The 13,992-nt window shown below is 35.9% G+C and overlaps 1 protein-coding gene and 1 non-coding gene across 2 annotated transcripts in view; both read left to right on the forward strand.

Moving 5' to 3' along the window:
- Positions 1-13,992, forward strand: part of LOC128528835 (eukaryotic translation initiation factor 4 gamma 1-like) — a 28,579-nt gene extending 14,587 nt beyond the window's left edge. Inside the window, exons 18-35 of the mRNA XM_053501991.1 lie at positions 51-127; positions 1,379-1,471; positions 2,280-2,661; positions 3,563-3,639; positions 3,994-4,129; positions 4,353-4,483; positions 4,902-5,270; positions 5,913-6,053; positions 7,663-7,899; positions 8,035-8,139; positions 9,772-9,972; positions 10,458-10,814; positions 11,158-11,298; positions 11,932-12,165; positions 12,337-12,441; positions 12,904-13,104; positions 13,352-13,401; positions 13,910-13,992. Of these exons, the coding sequence (XP_053357966.1) occupies positions 51-127; positions 1,379-1,471; positions 2,280-2,661; positions 3,563-3,639; positions 3,994-4,129; positions 4,353-4,483; positions 4,902-5,270; positions 5,913-6,053; positions 7,663-7,899; positions 8,035-8,139; positions 9,772-9,972; positions 10,458-10,814; positions 11,158-11,298; positions 11,932-12,165; positions 12,337-12,441; positions 12,904-13,104; positions 13,352-13,357 (2,993 nt within the window). The 3' untranslated portion in view covers positions 13,358-13,401; positions 13,910-13,992. The remainder of the gene's footprint in view (positions 1-50; positions 128-1,378; positions 1,472-2,279; positions 2,662-3,562; positions 3,640-3,993; positions 4,130-4,352; positions 4,484-4,901; positions 5,271-5,912; positions 6,054-7,662; positions 7,900-8,034; positions 8,140-9,771; positions 9,973-10,457; positions 10,815-11,157; positions 11,299-11,931; positions 12,166-12,336; positions 12,442-12,903; positions 13,105-13,351; positions 13,402-13,909) is intronic.
- Positions 5,686-5,754, forward strand: LOC128529540 (small nucleolar RNA SNORD66). Its single transcript, XR_008361064.1, has one exon. It is a non-coding gene; the product is annotated as a small nucleolar RNA SNORD66 (small nucleolar RNA).

Raw genomic sequence — 13,992 nt, forward strand, 5'->3', positions numbered from 1 at the left:
AAAACATTTTAGATGTAGCTGTTGAACTCCACTATTCTTTGTGTTATTAGCTGTTCTGTCTGTGCAAAAGAAGAAAATTGGTATGAATAATAAAGTGGCCAGACAGGTGTTGGACGCTTGTAAAGAGGTTTGTGCATCTTTATCTAGTTAACTTTTAAATTTGACAGGACAGCCTTTATTTTGGATAATGAATTAGTTCCATGTTTATTTAAACTCAATAAGAACAGTTAAACTACTCGTCATGTGACAGTCATGATCATACACAAAGTGTTATATTTCACTAGAAGACAAAAAAGCAAGAGGAGTCAGAAATAATTAATGAAAGTAAAGGAAAAACTTGTTACATATGGATATACAATTTGAAACAAGTGCAAAATGTGCAAGTGTATAAGGATCATTTTAAAATAAAATTTTTATAAAAGTCAAACGTCACTGTTTGTTTCTCTTTGGACCCCCAAAAACCCACTTTTGGAAGCCGACTTTATACTCAAAATACTATAGGTCCTAATGCTCTGAATACAAGAAAAGGATGTGGTTTAAAAAAAAAAAAACAGACAACAACAATGTAAAGATCATGACTTTTCTATGTCATAGGTGTGATGTTAACAAATGAGACACTATAGGTGCCATTTAATGTTTAAAATAATTGAGCTTAATAGTTATCTTAAGATTTAAGAAATTTTAGGTGTACAGTTAAACCTTGGATTGCGAGCATAATTCGTTCCGGAAATGTGTTTGTAATCCAAAGCACTTGTATATCAAAATGAGTTTCCTCACAAATTAGTTTCACAAACCAAAAATATTCATTTAAAAATTATTTATACAAACTCTAAAAGAAAAAAAACATCAAATAAACTTTAATTTACTTTGAAAATAAATGTGGCTGGTGAGAAGAAGAGGAGAGGAGGGGGTTAATGTGTAGGATGACTTTCACTATCACTAACGCACTCAGTGTTATCCGTTGCCTCACTGGAATTTTTTTTTGTTTAATCAGGAACCTATTTAATGACACTTGCTTTTGCTTTCTTTTGAGGATTTTGCAAAAAATGTGACATTCATCTCCCGCACTGCTACAGCCTTTTTAACCTTTTTACAGAAATTATAAATGAAAGTAAAGGAAAACTTAAAAACATATGGATACATATGGCTACATACGGATTACACTTGGACACACAATAAAACACACACATACATGGTTACAATGTTACAGTGAACAGCATACGCACGCACAGAATTACGCACAATCCCACAGTGCAAAACACTCACAGACTAAGTTACTCGCAGTCCAAGGTTTTACTGTAAATGTATTTAAAAATAAAACTACATCACAGGATTTTGTATTATTTTAGTGCTAATAAAACATTAAAGCCTTCTTTAGATTAGAATACGAAACCCTTGTGCGGGAGGGCGTGACATCACGGAGGAGATCATGTCTGGAAGAATGACCACATCTACACGTACGCCTCCTGATGTAAGTTTACATTTTAATTAGAGCTGTCAAGCTATTAGAAAATTATCTAGTTAATCACATAGTCTGTGATTAATCTCTATTAATCACAATTTTTATATAATTAGATTTGCTTGCATTACGAATGAACAGTATTGGAATAAAGAAGGGCATGACAAACTGTTTAAAGAAAATAGATTATGCAGTTTTATAATATCTAAAAAAATTAGCATTTAACAAACATAATCTTGAGTAGTATGGGGTGTGGTATCTGGTATCCCCTTTAACAGCAGGGATTGAACCTGGATCCTCTGCTCCAAGAATTACCAACTTAGAGCCTTGGCGACTTGAGCAACCACTCCAACATTTCATGTTTAGTGTTTTCTTGAAAAATAGTTTCCCTTAAAAGTAGCTAGAGCACAGTACTTTGGTTTCATCCAAATTTCTATGTGAAAGCTTCCTATAATGAAACTTGCCATTCAGCACACCTGGTGATGTTTCCTCAGTCATCTTATTATCCATTTTAAACGTGCCATTATCACAGCTGGGGACCTGTGCTGTGATTATAGAAAGCCATTAGCGTCTTAATAATAAAAAACTTAATAATAGTAGACTAATAATAGAATAATTTTTAGATTAGTCACATGCGTTAACATGTTAATATTTATAGCCCTAATTTTAATTCACATCTTCATATCTGGGTTGCACTCAGGCAACTCTTCCCACCTGAAGTTTAAAATATCCACAGTCATGCTGTTGGTGTTAGGAAGCATTGTTGTAAAAAAAATAATAATAATAATTTGAGTTTATTTCCTCTTTGTTTTCTGATTAGGATATAGCCCTCAAGGTCAGCTGTTCTGTTCAGACGCAGGGTGAAAGCCTGACTCCTCCAGCTGCTGTCCCAGTGCAACCGAGCTATGCGCTCCCAGGAACAGCAGCCAATAAGGAGACGGGTTTTCATGAGGTCACACCCACCCCTGCAGCCACAGTCATGGCCGTTTCTGAGCTTGACTGCATCCCAGTGGCCAGAGGTCTGTTACTGGAGCCCAGTGAGCAGGATGAAAAAGTTGATGCAGAACTGGAGCCAATAACTGATACTGTGGTGGCTAAGGTTCAGAAAATCAGTGCCAAAACATTGGTTCCTGCAGAAGAGGAGAATGAGGATGGAAGAGTGGAGAAAGAGCCCACTGCTACTCAGGAGACAACTATGCAAGGTGATCTACGAGTGTGTGTCTGTGTAGTACATATATTATAATAACTGTATATAACAGTTAAAGTTTGGACATGCCTTCTAATTCCATGGCATTTCCTATTTTTTTTTCTTTGTACATTTTAAGACAACCCTGAAGGCGTCCAAAATATGCAATAATCTCCTCCTATACTGAGATGTCTGCTACTTACAGTATGCTCTGTAAAGCCTTTTTAACGACTCTAATCTAAGGTGCTGTTAATTTGTGATTTTTTAAGGCTGGTAACTCTAAATGAACTCGAAATTTTTTGTGATGGTCTTAATGGGAGCCAGTTTCTTCATGGAGCTTAATGGGTTTTACTAATGCTCCTGACAATACTGTTCTTGCAAAAAACGTTTGCTACTTCATTATCTAATGACATACAGTATGTTATTTCACAGTTTTTAAAACCTCTTGAATGTAGAATATAAATTACTAAACAGAAGACAGAAAACTTTTGACTGGTACTGTAGATGGAACATAGAATATAGGAGACTTGTTTAATGTTCTCTTAAAAGTTGCATGTCTTAAAATATTATGCAATACAATAATTATACGGTAGTTTTTTTTTTTTTAAATTGGCATTTGGCACATCCCCTAAAAAATGTCCATAATCCTTGTTGTGTTATGTTTGTCCAGAAGGACATACCTTTTGTGTTTTGTTAAGCTTCAGAATAAAATGCTGACCACAATCTGACCAGCTTTAATAAAAGGAGAGATTTTACATGATGTGAACATGAGGTGTATTTAATATTTACTTGTTTTGGTGGTAAGAATACTATCTGGGTGATAGTGCTTAGCATAATTATTGTTTTTCACACTGTATTGTAAAACATTTTAGATGTAGCTGTGATGGTCTGACTTCCACTATTACTTGTGTCATTAGATGTTCCGTCCGTGCCAAAGAAGAAAAGTGATCCGAATAATAAAGTACTCGGAAACGTGTATGACGCCTATGAAGAGGTCTGTGCATCTTCACTCATGTTATGTTAGCATCTTTAAAAAAAAAATCCTAGAAATTATATTACATTAATAAACTAAAAGGAGTATTGTGATTGGGATTAAAAAATAAAACCCATTTGAGTGGTGCACTGAAAAACCTGAGGATTCCGAACCCTGCCTGGTCTTTTAGATCACTACTGTGGTGCTTTACTTACCTTATTTCTGTCTTGAAAGTCTGTTTAACTTTGCACTTCTTGCTTTACATGAAAAATTGCATGACCTATTTATTTATTTTTGTGTTGTGTAAATTTTCTTTGCAGTTGCACATTTTGCGCATACTTTTCATGATTGCTGAATTTCTTTTTTTTTTTAAAGCTAAAGGAGGTCCTGCCTTCTTGTGGCTCTGTTTTCTCTACCGCTCTTGAAGAGATGAAGAAAAAAGAGGATAAACTGGACACAGTAAACACTGAGCCCACAACAGTGAAACCCGTGGAGAACAAATATGAAGAGGGTGAGGGAGGACTGTTTTGCTGTTACACTTAAAAAATGTTTTGATGGGCTTTGTACAAACTTCAATTGAAACGTTTAGCCAGTTACTAAATGTGTGATAAGTAGATGTTGATTTCGAAATCTTATATTTGTGTTTGATATTTCAGCCCCATGGTTTATAACTCCAGCTTAGAATTTTACCAATTCCTAGCATGATTGTTTTTTTCCCCGATTAATGTTTTTAGAGCACTCAAAAGCCATTAAACCAAAGGAGAGGAAGACGTATGACCGTGAATTCCTGCTTAGCTTACGGTTTACCCCTGCCAGCATGTGTGAACCTGAGAACTTTCACATTATCAATGCCATTCTGAAGGAGGTAAACATGACCCTGTTAGTGAAGAAATGCTCTATATCTAAGTGCTAAGCCCAAAGTGTCAAGTCTCACGAAAGAACATTTTTAGAGCCAATAAATGTTATTGTTTCTCAGACGTGCAGGAGGTTAATATTGCAGTTAATAGAAGCTGCTGTAGATGTACTTATAGTTTTATTTGTGATCGCTTTGATTTATTTTGTGATAAAGCATCAGGGAAAGCAGTCATTTATTTGCTGCACTGCTTAAAAATTAAAGGCTCTGACTTCTCTAACTGTGGCCATCTTGTCTAACTAGCTGCATTAGTACTGTTGCTTGTTATTCTAGTGTTATCTATGTAAGTTTGCCCAGATTTATTTATATTATACATTTTTAATAAAAAGAAACACAGAAACTACAGAAAATGATTTTTGTTGACTCACAGCCCTCACAGCCGTGTAAGTTTCAGCAGGGTCAGCAAAAAAAGCCGCGCAGGATCATCACTGGAGTATGTCTGAGCAACGACGTGCAGCTGAACAAGGCACATGAAGCCTGGACTCCGGTGCTGAAAAAGTCCTGCAGCAGCAATGGTGACCCTGAAATTGTCAAGACCCAGGAGCTGTTAAGGAAAATGCGTGGCATCCTGAACAAAATGACGCCACAGATGTTTAATAAGCTCATGAAGCAGGTCACAGAGCTGACCATCGACACAGAAGACCGTCTCAAAGGAGTCGTCGACCTCATATTTGAAAAGGCTATTGCCGAGCCAATGGCTTCTGTCACTTATGCCAATATGTGCCACTGCCTTATGAGGGTGAGTTACCACATTTAGACACATTAAAAACTGTTACAGAAACTTGTTTACAACAGGTACAACAGTTTTTTTTATGGGGGCCATTGGTAGGGATGATGTCATAAAACATCTCAATATTGCTTATTGATCTGCACATGACTTTCACAATGCTTCTTTTGTTTTAAAATGACATTTAAAGTGTACTTTGCATTTCCTAGGTGTTTCATTTATGCCTCTGCTCTAGGTTTCAGGATGGGCTACAGCAGCCAGTGTTTATACTTGAAAATAACATATAAAAATAATCATTTAGGAAATGTCACTATTTCTGTCTCCCAAGCCTACTCACTGGGTCACCAAATGTTCGTCTGAGATTCTTGTTAGGTTTCAGACACAGTGGACTGATCATGGTGTTACACCATGTAGTAGGAGCGTGTGGTTCCGATGAGTTAAGTACCACATGTCTTGGCCACTGATGATCACTTATGGGATTTAAGGAACTGAGAAGAACTCATTCTTCATTGTACTGAAATATGGTGTTAAATTTGCTATTTATTTTTAGCAGAAGATATTGTAACCCTGAATAAGAGAATTGAGTTTTAAAACATGATTCAATAGATAAATTTTTATAAAGCACTTAATTGCACATGTGTTTTTCATTTCCAGCTTAAAGTGCCCATCTTGGACAAACCAGGAGCCAGTGTGAATTTCCACAGACTATTGTTAATTCGCTGCCAGGAAGAGTTTGAGAAAGACAGGGATAATGACAAGTTCTTCAAGCAGAAGGAGCTGGATGCTACCACAAAGGTCCGCACACAAACACACACACACACACACACACACACACACACACACACACACATACACACACACACACACAACTGACCTCATCAGAAATAATTAAAATGCATTTTTTTTCACACAAATATATCACATACACTTTTACACATTAGAATCTGTTTTATTCCCTAAAATGGGTTTCTAAAATAATTTATTGAAAATTCTATTTGTAAAACATGTTGTCTCGTAGAAAAAAAACAATAATAATTAAAAAATATACACAGACAAAGTATTCTCTGTTTTGGGCTTAGAATTCATAGGCATAGCCAAAAGCAGTAAATGTTCATTGCTTATAGCCCAAGCGTCGCAGTTTTGGGGCGAAACACTGCTAAGAAGGTCATTTTGCATGCTAAGAAACAAATGGATTCCAAAAGTTAGGTTACATGATGCAGGCATCATATAATTCACCCAAAACAGACAACAAAAAAAAATTTCCAACTATGTTAAAATAAATAGGCGGTTGAGATGACATTACATTTTTGTGGTGTAGAGCATCATAAATTAAACATTAGCTATTAGTAATAAAATTGTTGTAAATAATATTAACAGGTATTAATAACGAATTGTTAACTCAAATGAATAATCATTCTCTCTGTTGAACAATATAGTTACTAATATATGGGGTGACAAATAGTTCACAAGGTCACGTTGTATAATGGAGTTAAATTGAGGTCAATACCTTTTTTTTTTATACATCGCTTTCAACACAGGCCATTGTTGCAAAGCAGCCTTTACTGCTGCACATGATGACATCATATTGATCGTCAGGCTTACTGACGTGGTCCTAGTACAAGTACTTCTGTCTTGTCAAAAGTAAGCAGAAGGAAGCATCCAGTGTCAAATGTCTTTCACACATTCTTCAACTTACTAAGCTGGTGTTTCTCATCTGGCTTTGCTGTGTGCCATCAGCATAATGGTGAAACCTAATAACATGCTTATAAATTGTGTTACCCAAAGAAAGAACATAGCAGTGGGCTTAAAACCGAACCCTGTGGAACACCAAACTTCATACACATAGAATAATAGCCTTTTACATATACATATACAAATTAATAACCTTTAGTCAAATATGACCTGAGCCAGGAGAGGGCCATTCCCTTAACTCCTACAACATTCGGTTTAGATATGCAGTGTCACACCATATGAGGTTTCATGCGCTTACCACAATATTAGGCCTTGTGGTTATGTTCAAACATGCTAAAAGTATAAAAGTGAGTGATGAACTACTTTACTAGTCAGTATTTTGATATGTTCTGAACAACCTGAAAAGTTGTATTGACACATAACTTTTTTATTTATTTGTGTTCGACACTCTGGACAATAAAAAGGCTATGTCACGTTAACCACCAAAATTTAAGTGACTAACATTCAAATAATGGTATCAGTATGGATTGGACCTGAGCTTAATAATAGAATTGTATTAGTTCTGAATACCCATCTCTATTTGGATACAGGATACCTCATTGTCTTAGTTTTAATTGGTTTTTAATTTATTTATTGAAGTTAGGTATATCTTTTCTAAAATAAATACACATAGTGTACAGTACTATAACCTAGCGCTGATGTTTTTCTGTAGAATGAAATTTGTCTGCAGTTTACAGAAGAACTGGAGGAAGAAAAGTCCCAAGTCCAACACCGTTCTGTCGGCAACATTAAGTTTATTGGTGAGCTATTTAAGATGAAGATGCTGACGGAGCCCATCATGCATTATTGCATTACCGAGCTTCTAAAGAACCAAACTGAGAACAGTCTGGAGTGTCTCTGCAAGCTTCTGACCACCATCGGCAAGGACCTAGACTTTGAGAAAACTAAGGTAGTCACTCACTTTTTAACTTTTTAAGTCGTAATTTCTGCATTTATTTGAGCTTTATCTATGTGTAGTGTGTTCTTAATGAAGTCTGTGCTTTATGTGTTTTATGTGTGTGTGTGCTTGTGCTTGTTCTGGAAGCCGTGTATGGACCGGTATTTTCGCCAAATGGAGAAAATTATACAAGAAAAAAAAGCATCATCAAGGATATGTTTCATGCTGCAGGATGTGTTGGACCTGAGAAGAGTAACAATTTTATTTTCTCTATTTAACAGTTAATCGTAAAATTTTTTGCCATTTTTATAAAAGGTTCTACATTTAATTTTGATCTAATTTTTCATTTTTTTCCTCCCCAAATTCCAAAAATATTTGGGGCATCCTGTTTGTCCCCATAATATAGTCCCTTATTTTATCATTTGAGCATATTTATTATTTTAATAAGGTATGGTAAAAAGTAGAGATGGTACTGATTCTCAATCTAGGATCAGCATCGACCCCAATCTATGGTAAAAAATTATGATAAAAATATTATATGTTTGATCCAAATCTGTACTAGAGAAGTTTGATAAAGGTATTTGAAAAGTTTAAAATTTTATAATAAGACCATATGGGGAGAGTATCCTTGTCTGAAAAGAAAGGTACAGTGGAACCTTGGATTACGAACATAATTTGTTCTAGAGGAGGGATCGTATTCCAAAACACTCGTAAACCAATCGAATTATTCGTTCCACAGCCCCAAAAAATAAATAATACATAGAAATGATTAATACAAAATATAAAGTAAAAATAAAACAAATTAACCTGCACTTTACCCTAAAAAAATAAGAAATTAAGTAAAAATAGATCCAGACAGATAAGTGTTTCTGTTTATGCGCGCAGGCGCTGTGTGTGTGTGTGTGTGTGTGTTTGTGTATGTTTGTCAAGCTAAAGTAAGAGGAGACTCTTACTTTCAGCACCTCCTTTCTCCCCCTTTTCATCTTACACAGTAAATCTTTCTTCTCTCTTATTTAAATTTCACACAAACACATACACAGACATTAACAGAAATATGGTTTTGACGGAAAAATTAGCAGGAAACATCGCTAATGATACTCGTGTGAGCAAATACTAATGGAATTATTGCTGTAAAGTAAAACAAACAAACAAATTAACCTGCATTTTACCTTTAAAAAGAATCGCGACAAAGCAGTGTTTCTGTGTAGAGCAGAGTGTGTGTGTGTTTGTGTGTGAAGCAGAGAGGGGGTGGTTCACACACACACACACACTAAAGGCGAGTGAGAGAGGGAGAGAGAGAGATAGTGTGTGAGAACCGGCATGGTGTCAAATTACACACGCGAACACATAACGACAGTCTGAGGGAGAAAATGGATTTTTAACCTTCTAATGAGACTTTCTTTTGCTTTACACATGCGCACACACAAAATAAAATATGTTTCACACGCACACACATGGTCACAGTGTTATAGTAAACAGTACACGCGTGCACTGATGTTGATTATATCAGTGAGAAACGAGCACTAAGACCCAGCAGGGGAGACTATTTAACCACAATTCCGCAGCGCAAAAGAGAGAAAAAAAAATGGCTCAGTTGTGATCATGTGATGCAAAAAGCACATGCGTGATACATGATACTCGGTGCTCATAAACCAAGACTTGCCCATTTTTCAAGTCAAAATTTATAATAAAAAATAAAAAAAACTTGCAAACCGCGTTACTCTCAATCCGAGGTTTTACTGTATTGTGTTATAAGTGTAAAAAGAGATATAAATGGACACGTACTTCAGTGTCTGGATTGGATTAATACTTTGTAAGGATATGAATGGCATATATGAATATTCTCTGTGTCTGATTCTTCTCCCATTTATTTTATTTGTACAGAATAATTGGGTTTCCCAGCGAGGTGTCCAGGACCCTAAAACCATCAACCAGATCCATAAAGAGGCAGAACTGGAGGAAAAGAGGGAGCAGATCAAAGTGCAGCAGCAGCTTCTGTGCAAGAAAGCCTGGAGTCTAGAAAAAGGAGACCTACTGAGTAAGCCTCAGGGCAAGAGCAGCGCCTTAGATACATCCCACCTCAAGGTAACACTAAAAAGCACTAAAAAACTAAATGATTTAAATTTAATATACATATATTTTTCTGTTTATTTTGAAAAATTAAAATGCTATGTTTTGAATTAAAACTGAGCAATAATTGTGCTGAAGATAATCCGCCATGTTTGTTATGAGAAGCTGTCCGGCCCACACTTGTCTAAACCATGTTTGACATTAGCTAGATGCTACAGAGCTTGTACTGTAATTAGCCAGTGTTTAGGGAGTTTTTCCCATAAATGCTGAACTTTAAAAGTATCTTCAAAACATCCTGTAAATTAATATTGGCTTATTAGTATAACACTCATACAGAAGCCTCATGAATTTGATTTCATGTGCATTTAAATTGTAAAACATGGCTTCTAGTGTTAGCATGGCTAAAACAACTTTTTTTATTTGGTCAGTTTTATTTATTTAATGATATGATTAAATACTGTAGAAAGAAAAAAAAATGTTTTTGTTGACATCAACTCCAGTTTCAGTCTCAGCAGTGTCAGCACAAAAGACCACACAGGTTCATCACCAGCTTATGTCTGAGCAACGACGTGCAGCTGAACAAGGCAGAGGAAGCCTGGACTACGGTGGTGAGAAAGTCCTGCAGCAGCAGCAGTGACCCTGAAATGGTCAAGACCCAGGAGCTGTTAAGGAAAATGCGCAGTATCCTGAACAAAATGACGCCACAGATGTTCAATAAGCTCATGAAGCAGGTCACAAAGCTGACCATCGACACAGAGGACCGACTCAAAGGAGTCGTCGACCTTATATTTGAAAAGGCTATTACTGAGCCAATGGCTTCCGTCACTTATGCTAACATGTGCCACTGCCTTATGAGGGTGAGTTACCACATTCAGACACTGTTACATTTAAGTTTCTTTGATATTTTATGCTTATATACTTTTTAGTAATGTCAAAACCTACATTTCATTCTATACCTACTACATACATAAATACATACATACAGACACATAAGCACTGCTAAACTCTTCTAGACATTTCTACTCATGGGGACCCCCGAGTGGCGCAGTAATAATGTGTTCGCCTTATTACTTGTAGATAAAACATCACAATATTGGTTATTGGTCCGCACATTACTTTCACAGTGCTTCTTTTGCTTTAATATGACATTCTTCATTGTACTGAAATTTGGTGTATGAAAGCGTGTGTTTTCTTGTCCAGCTTAAAGTCTCGACCTCAGACAAACCAGGAGCCAGTGTGAACTTTCACAGCCTGCTGCTGAACCGCTGCCAAGAAGAGTTTGAGAAAGTCAGGGACAAAGACAAGATTGTCAAGCAGGAGAAGCTGAATGCTGCCACAGAGGTACAGCATACTTAAGCTCTCTCTCGCTCTCTCGCTCTCTCTATCGCGCTTTATTTTCATGCTAGGAACAAATGTACTCCAAACTGCAGATTATGTGACGCAGGCATCATATCATTTCCCCCAACAACAGATTACTATGTAGCTATTATATATAGATGTCATGTTCCCAGTTTATATCCTATTAGATAGCACTGTTTCCTGCTATTGTCTAGAACAGATCCCTATTCTAATTTTTGACAGCCTACTGTTGGGCCCTGCCCGTTCCTCCACCACTTGCCCCAGCACGACAATTATTCTCTTTAGAAAAAAAAGTACTTGCTGTCATATAGGGTGAAAAATGGAAGTGAGTGATAAATTGCATTGCTAGTCAGTATGTTAACATAAATTATGATGTTCTAAAAAATCTGAAAAATTCTATTGACAAATAAATTTTAAACTTTGGACCACAAAAAGGCCATCTTATGCTAACCATCCAAATTCAAGTAAATAGCATTCAAATAATGGTAATAGTACAGATTGTACCTGAGCTTATTTATGTAATTTTGTTGTTTTTCAATACCCATTTCTATTTGGCATACATGACACCCTTGACCTAGTTTTAATCTGTTTAACCTGTTTTTTCTTTCACTGAAGGAGGCCTGCCCAAAGATAAAAGATAAGCTGGAAGAAGAAAAGTCTCAATTACACCGCCGTTCTCTAGGCAACATCAAGTTTATTGGAGAGCTGTTTAAGCTGAAGATGGTGACGGAGCCCATCATGCAATACTGCATCACCAAGCTGCTGAAGAACCAAACTGAGGACAGTCTGGAGTGTCTCTGCAAGCTTCTGACCACCATCGGCAAGGACCTAAACTTTGAGAAGACTAAGGTACTCACTCACTCACTCACAAACACACACACACACACAAACACACACACACACACACACACACTTCAAAACTTCAGTCGAAGCTGAAATTTCTGCAATTTGAGCTTTATATATTCTGTAGTGTGTTGTTAACGAAAATGGTTAAGTTTGTGTATGTGCATGTTCTTGTAGCCCTGTATGGACCAGTACTTCCACCAAATGGAGAAAATTATACAAGAAAGAAAAATATCATCAAGGATACGTTTCATACTGCAAAATGTGTTGGACCTGAGAAGAGTAAACTTTCTTTTTTTTTCTTACTAGTTTATCTACCTTTTTGCCACCTTTAAGTGAGGTTCTATATTTTATCTTTTCCTTTTTTTTCCAAGAATTCCTAAAATTTAGGGGCATCCTGTTAATATGGACCTGTATCATTTAAGTTTATTAATTATTTTAAAAAGGCATGGTAAAATGTAGAGATGGGACGGATTCTGTATCTAGGATCAGTCTGGAGCCAGATCTAAGTCAAAACGTTTGGCTCAAATATTAGAATGGGAAAAAATTTACGAGTTTTTTTATACATAGGCCATATGAAAAGAATATTATTGTTAGAAAATAAAGGTATTGTGCTAAGAGTTTTTCGTAAAAAGAGATATACATTGACACATACTTGTCTGGGTTGGATTAGTACTGTACTCTATGCTGTAAGATATGAATGGCATATATGAATCTTTCTGCCTCTGATTCTTATATGTACAGAATAATTGGGTTCTCCAGCAAGTTGACCAGGACCCTAAAACAATCAACCAGATTCATAAAGAGGCAGAACTGGAGGAAAAGAGGGAGCAGATCAAAGTGCAGCAGCAGCTTCTGTGCAAGAAAGCCTGGAGTCTAGAAAAAGGGGGCCTATTGAGTAAGCCTCAGGATAAGAGCAGCGTCTTGGATACATCCCACCTCAAGGTAACACTAAAAAGCACTAAAAAGCAAACTTTTTTTTTTTTTACATTTATGATAAATTATTATTATTTTCTTTTGAGTAATTGGAATGCTGTGTGTTTTGAATTAATACTGAGCAATAGCTGTGTTGGAGATAATCCCTAGAGATGGGTAAAAAAAAACTAATCATGATTATTTTGTGTGCTGATTCATGTATCACCAAATGGACTAGAAAAGATTTTTTGTTTGTTTGTTTTTGCATTTATAATAGAGATGACCAATCGGAGGTGTTTGATAATGTAAGCAGTTTCTTATCCTGTGGTATGTGATAAACTCTTCCCTCACTGGCATCCTGTGTGGTAGCAGTGAATTACTGTATTTGCAGCCAGTAAAAAGCTAGAGATTTTTAATTGAATTATGTGTCTGTTCATGTCATCTAATTATAGACATTAAACAGAAAGGTTTATACAAGTGTTAGCTCTCTAATTGTTTCTTTGTGATGAAAAATGTCTTTGTTAATGACCCTTAACACACATGTTAAGAACGAAAGTTAATAATCAAAGACAAAATGTTGACCAAGCATACACTCCTGGAACAAATACAGGAAATAAATTGAAGAGTTGAAGATTGTTAAATCAATCTGATCATTCTAATTCATATACATTAACATTTCATAATTCTTAAGATTGTGTAAAGCTGCTTTGCAACAATGACAATTGTTGAAAGTGCTATACAAATAAAATTGAATTGAATTAAATACCATTGGTTTGCAATGTTAAAAATGAATCATCCATGTAATTTATTTATTTATATATTTTTATTTCCACAGCCTAGTACTTTGGATTTAAAAAATCAGCTTTTTGACCCTGGAGGAAGGAGATCATCAGGCTTTTGTGGTAAAGAAAACAATGA

Source organism: Clarias gariepinus, chromosome 8 (genome assembly GCF_024256425.1).
Source record: "Clarias gariepinus isolate MV-2021 ecotype Netherlands chromosome 8, CGAR_prim_01v2, whole genome shotgun sequence".
Classification (NCBI taxonomy): domain Eukaryota; kingdom Metazoa; phylum Chordata; class Actinopteri; order Siluriformes; family Clariidae; genus Clarias; species Clarias gariepinus.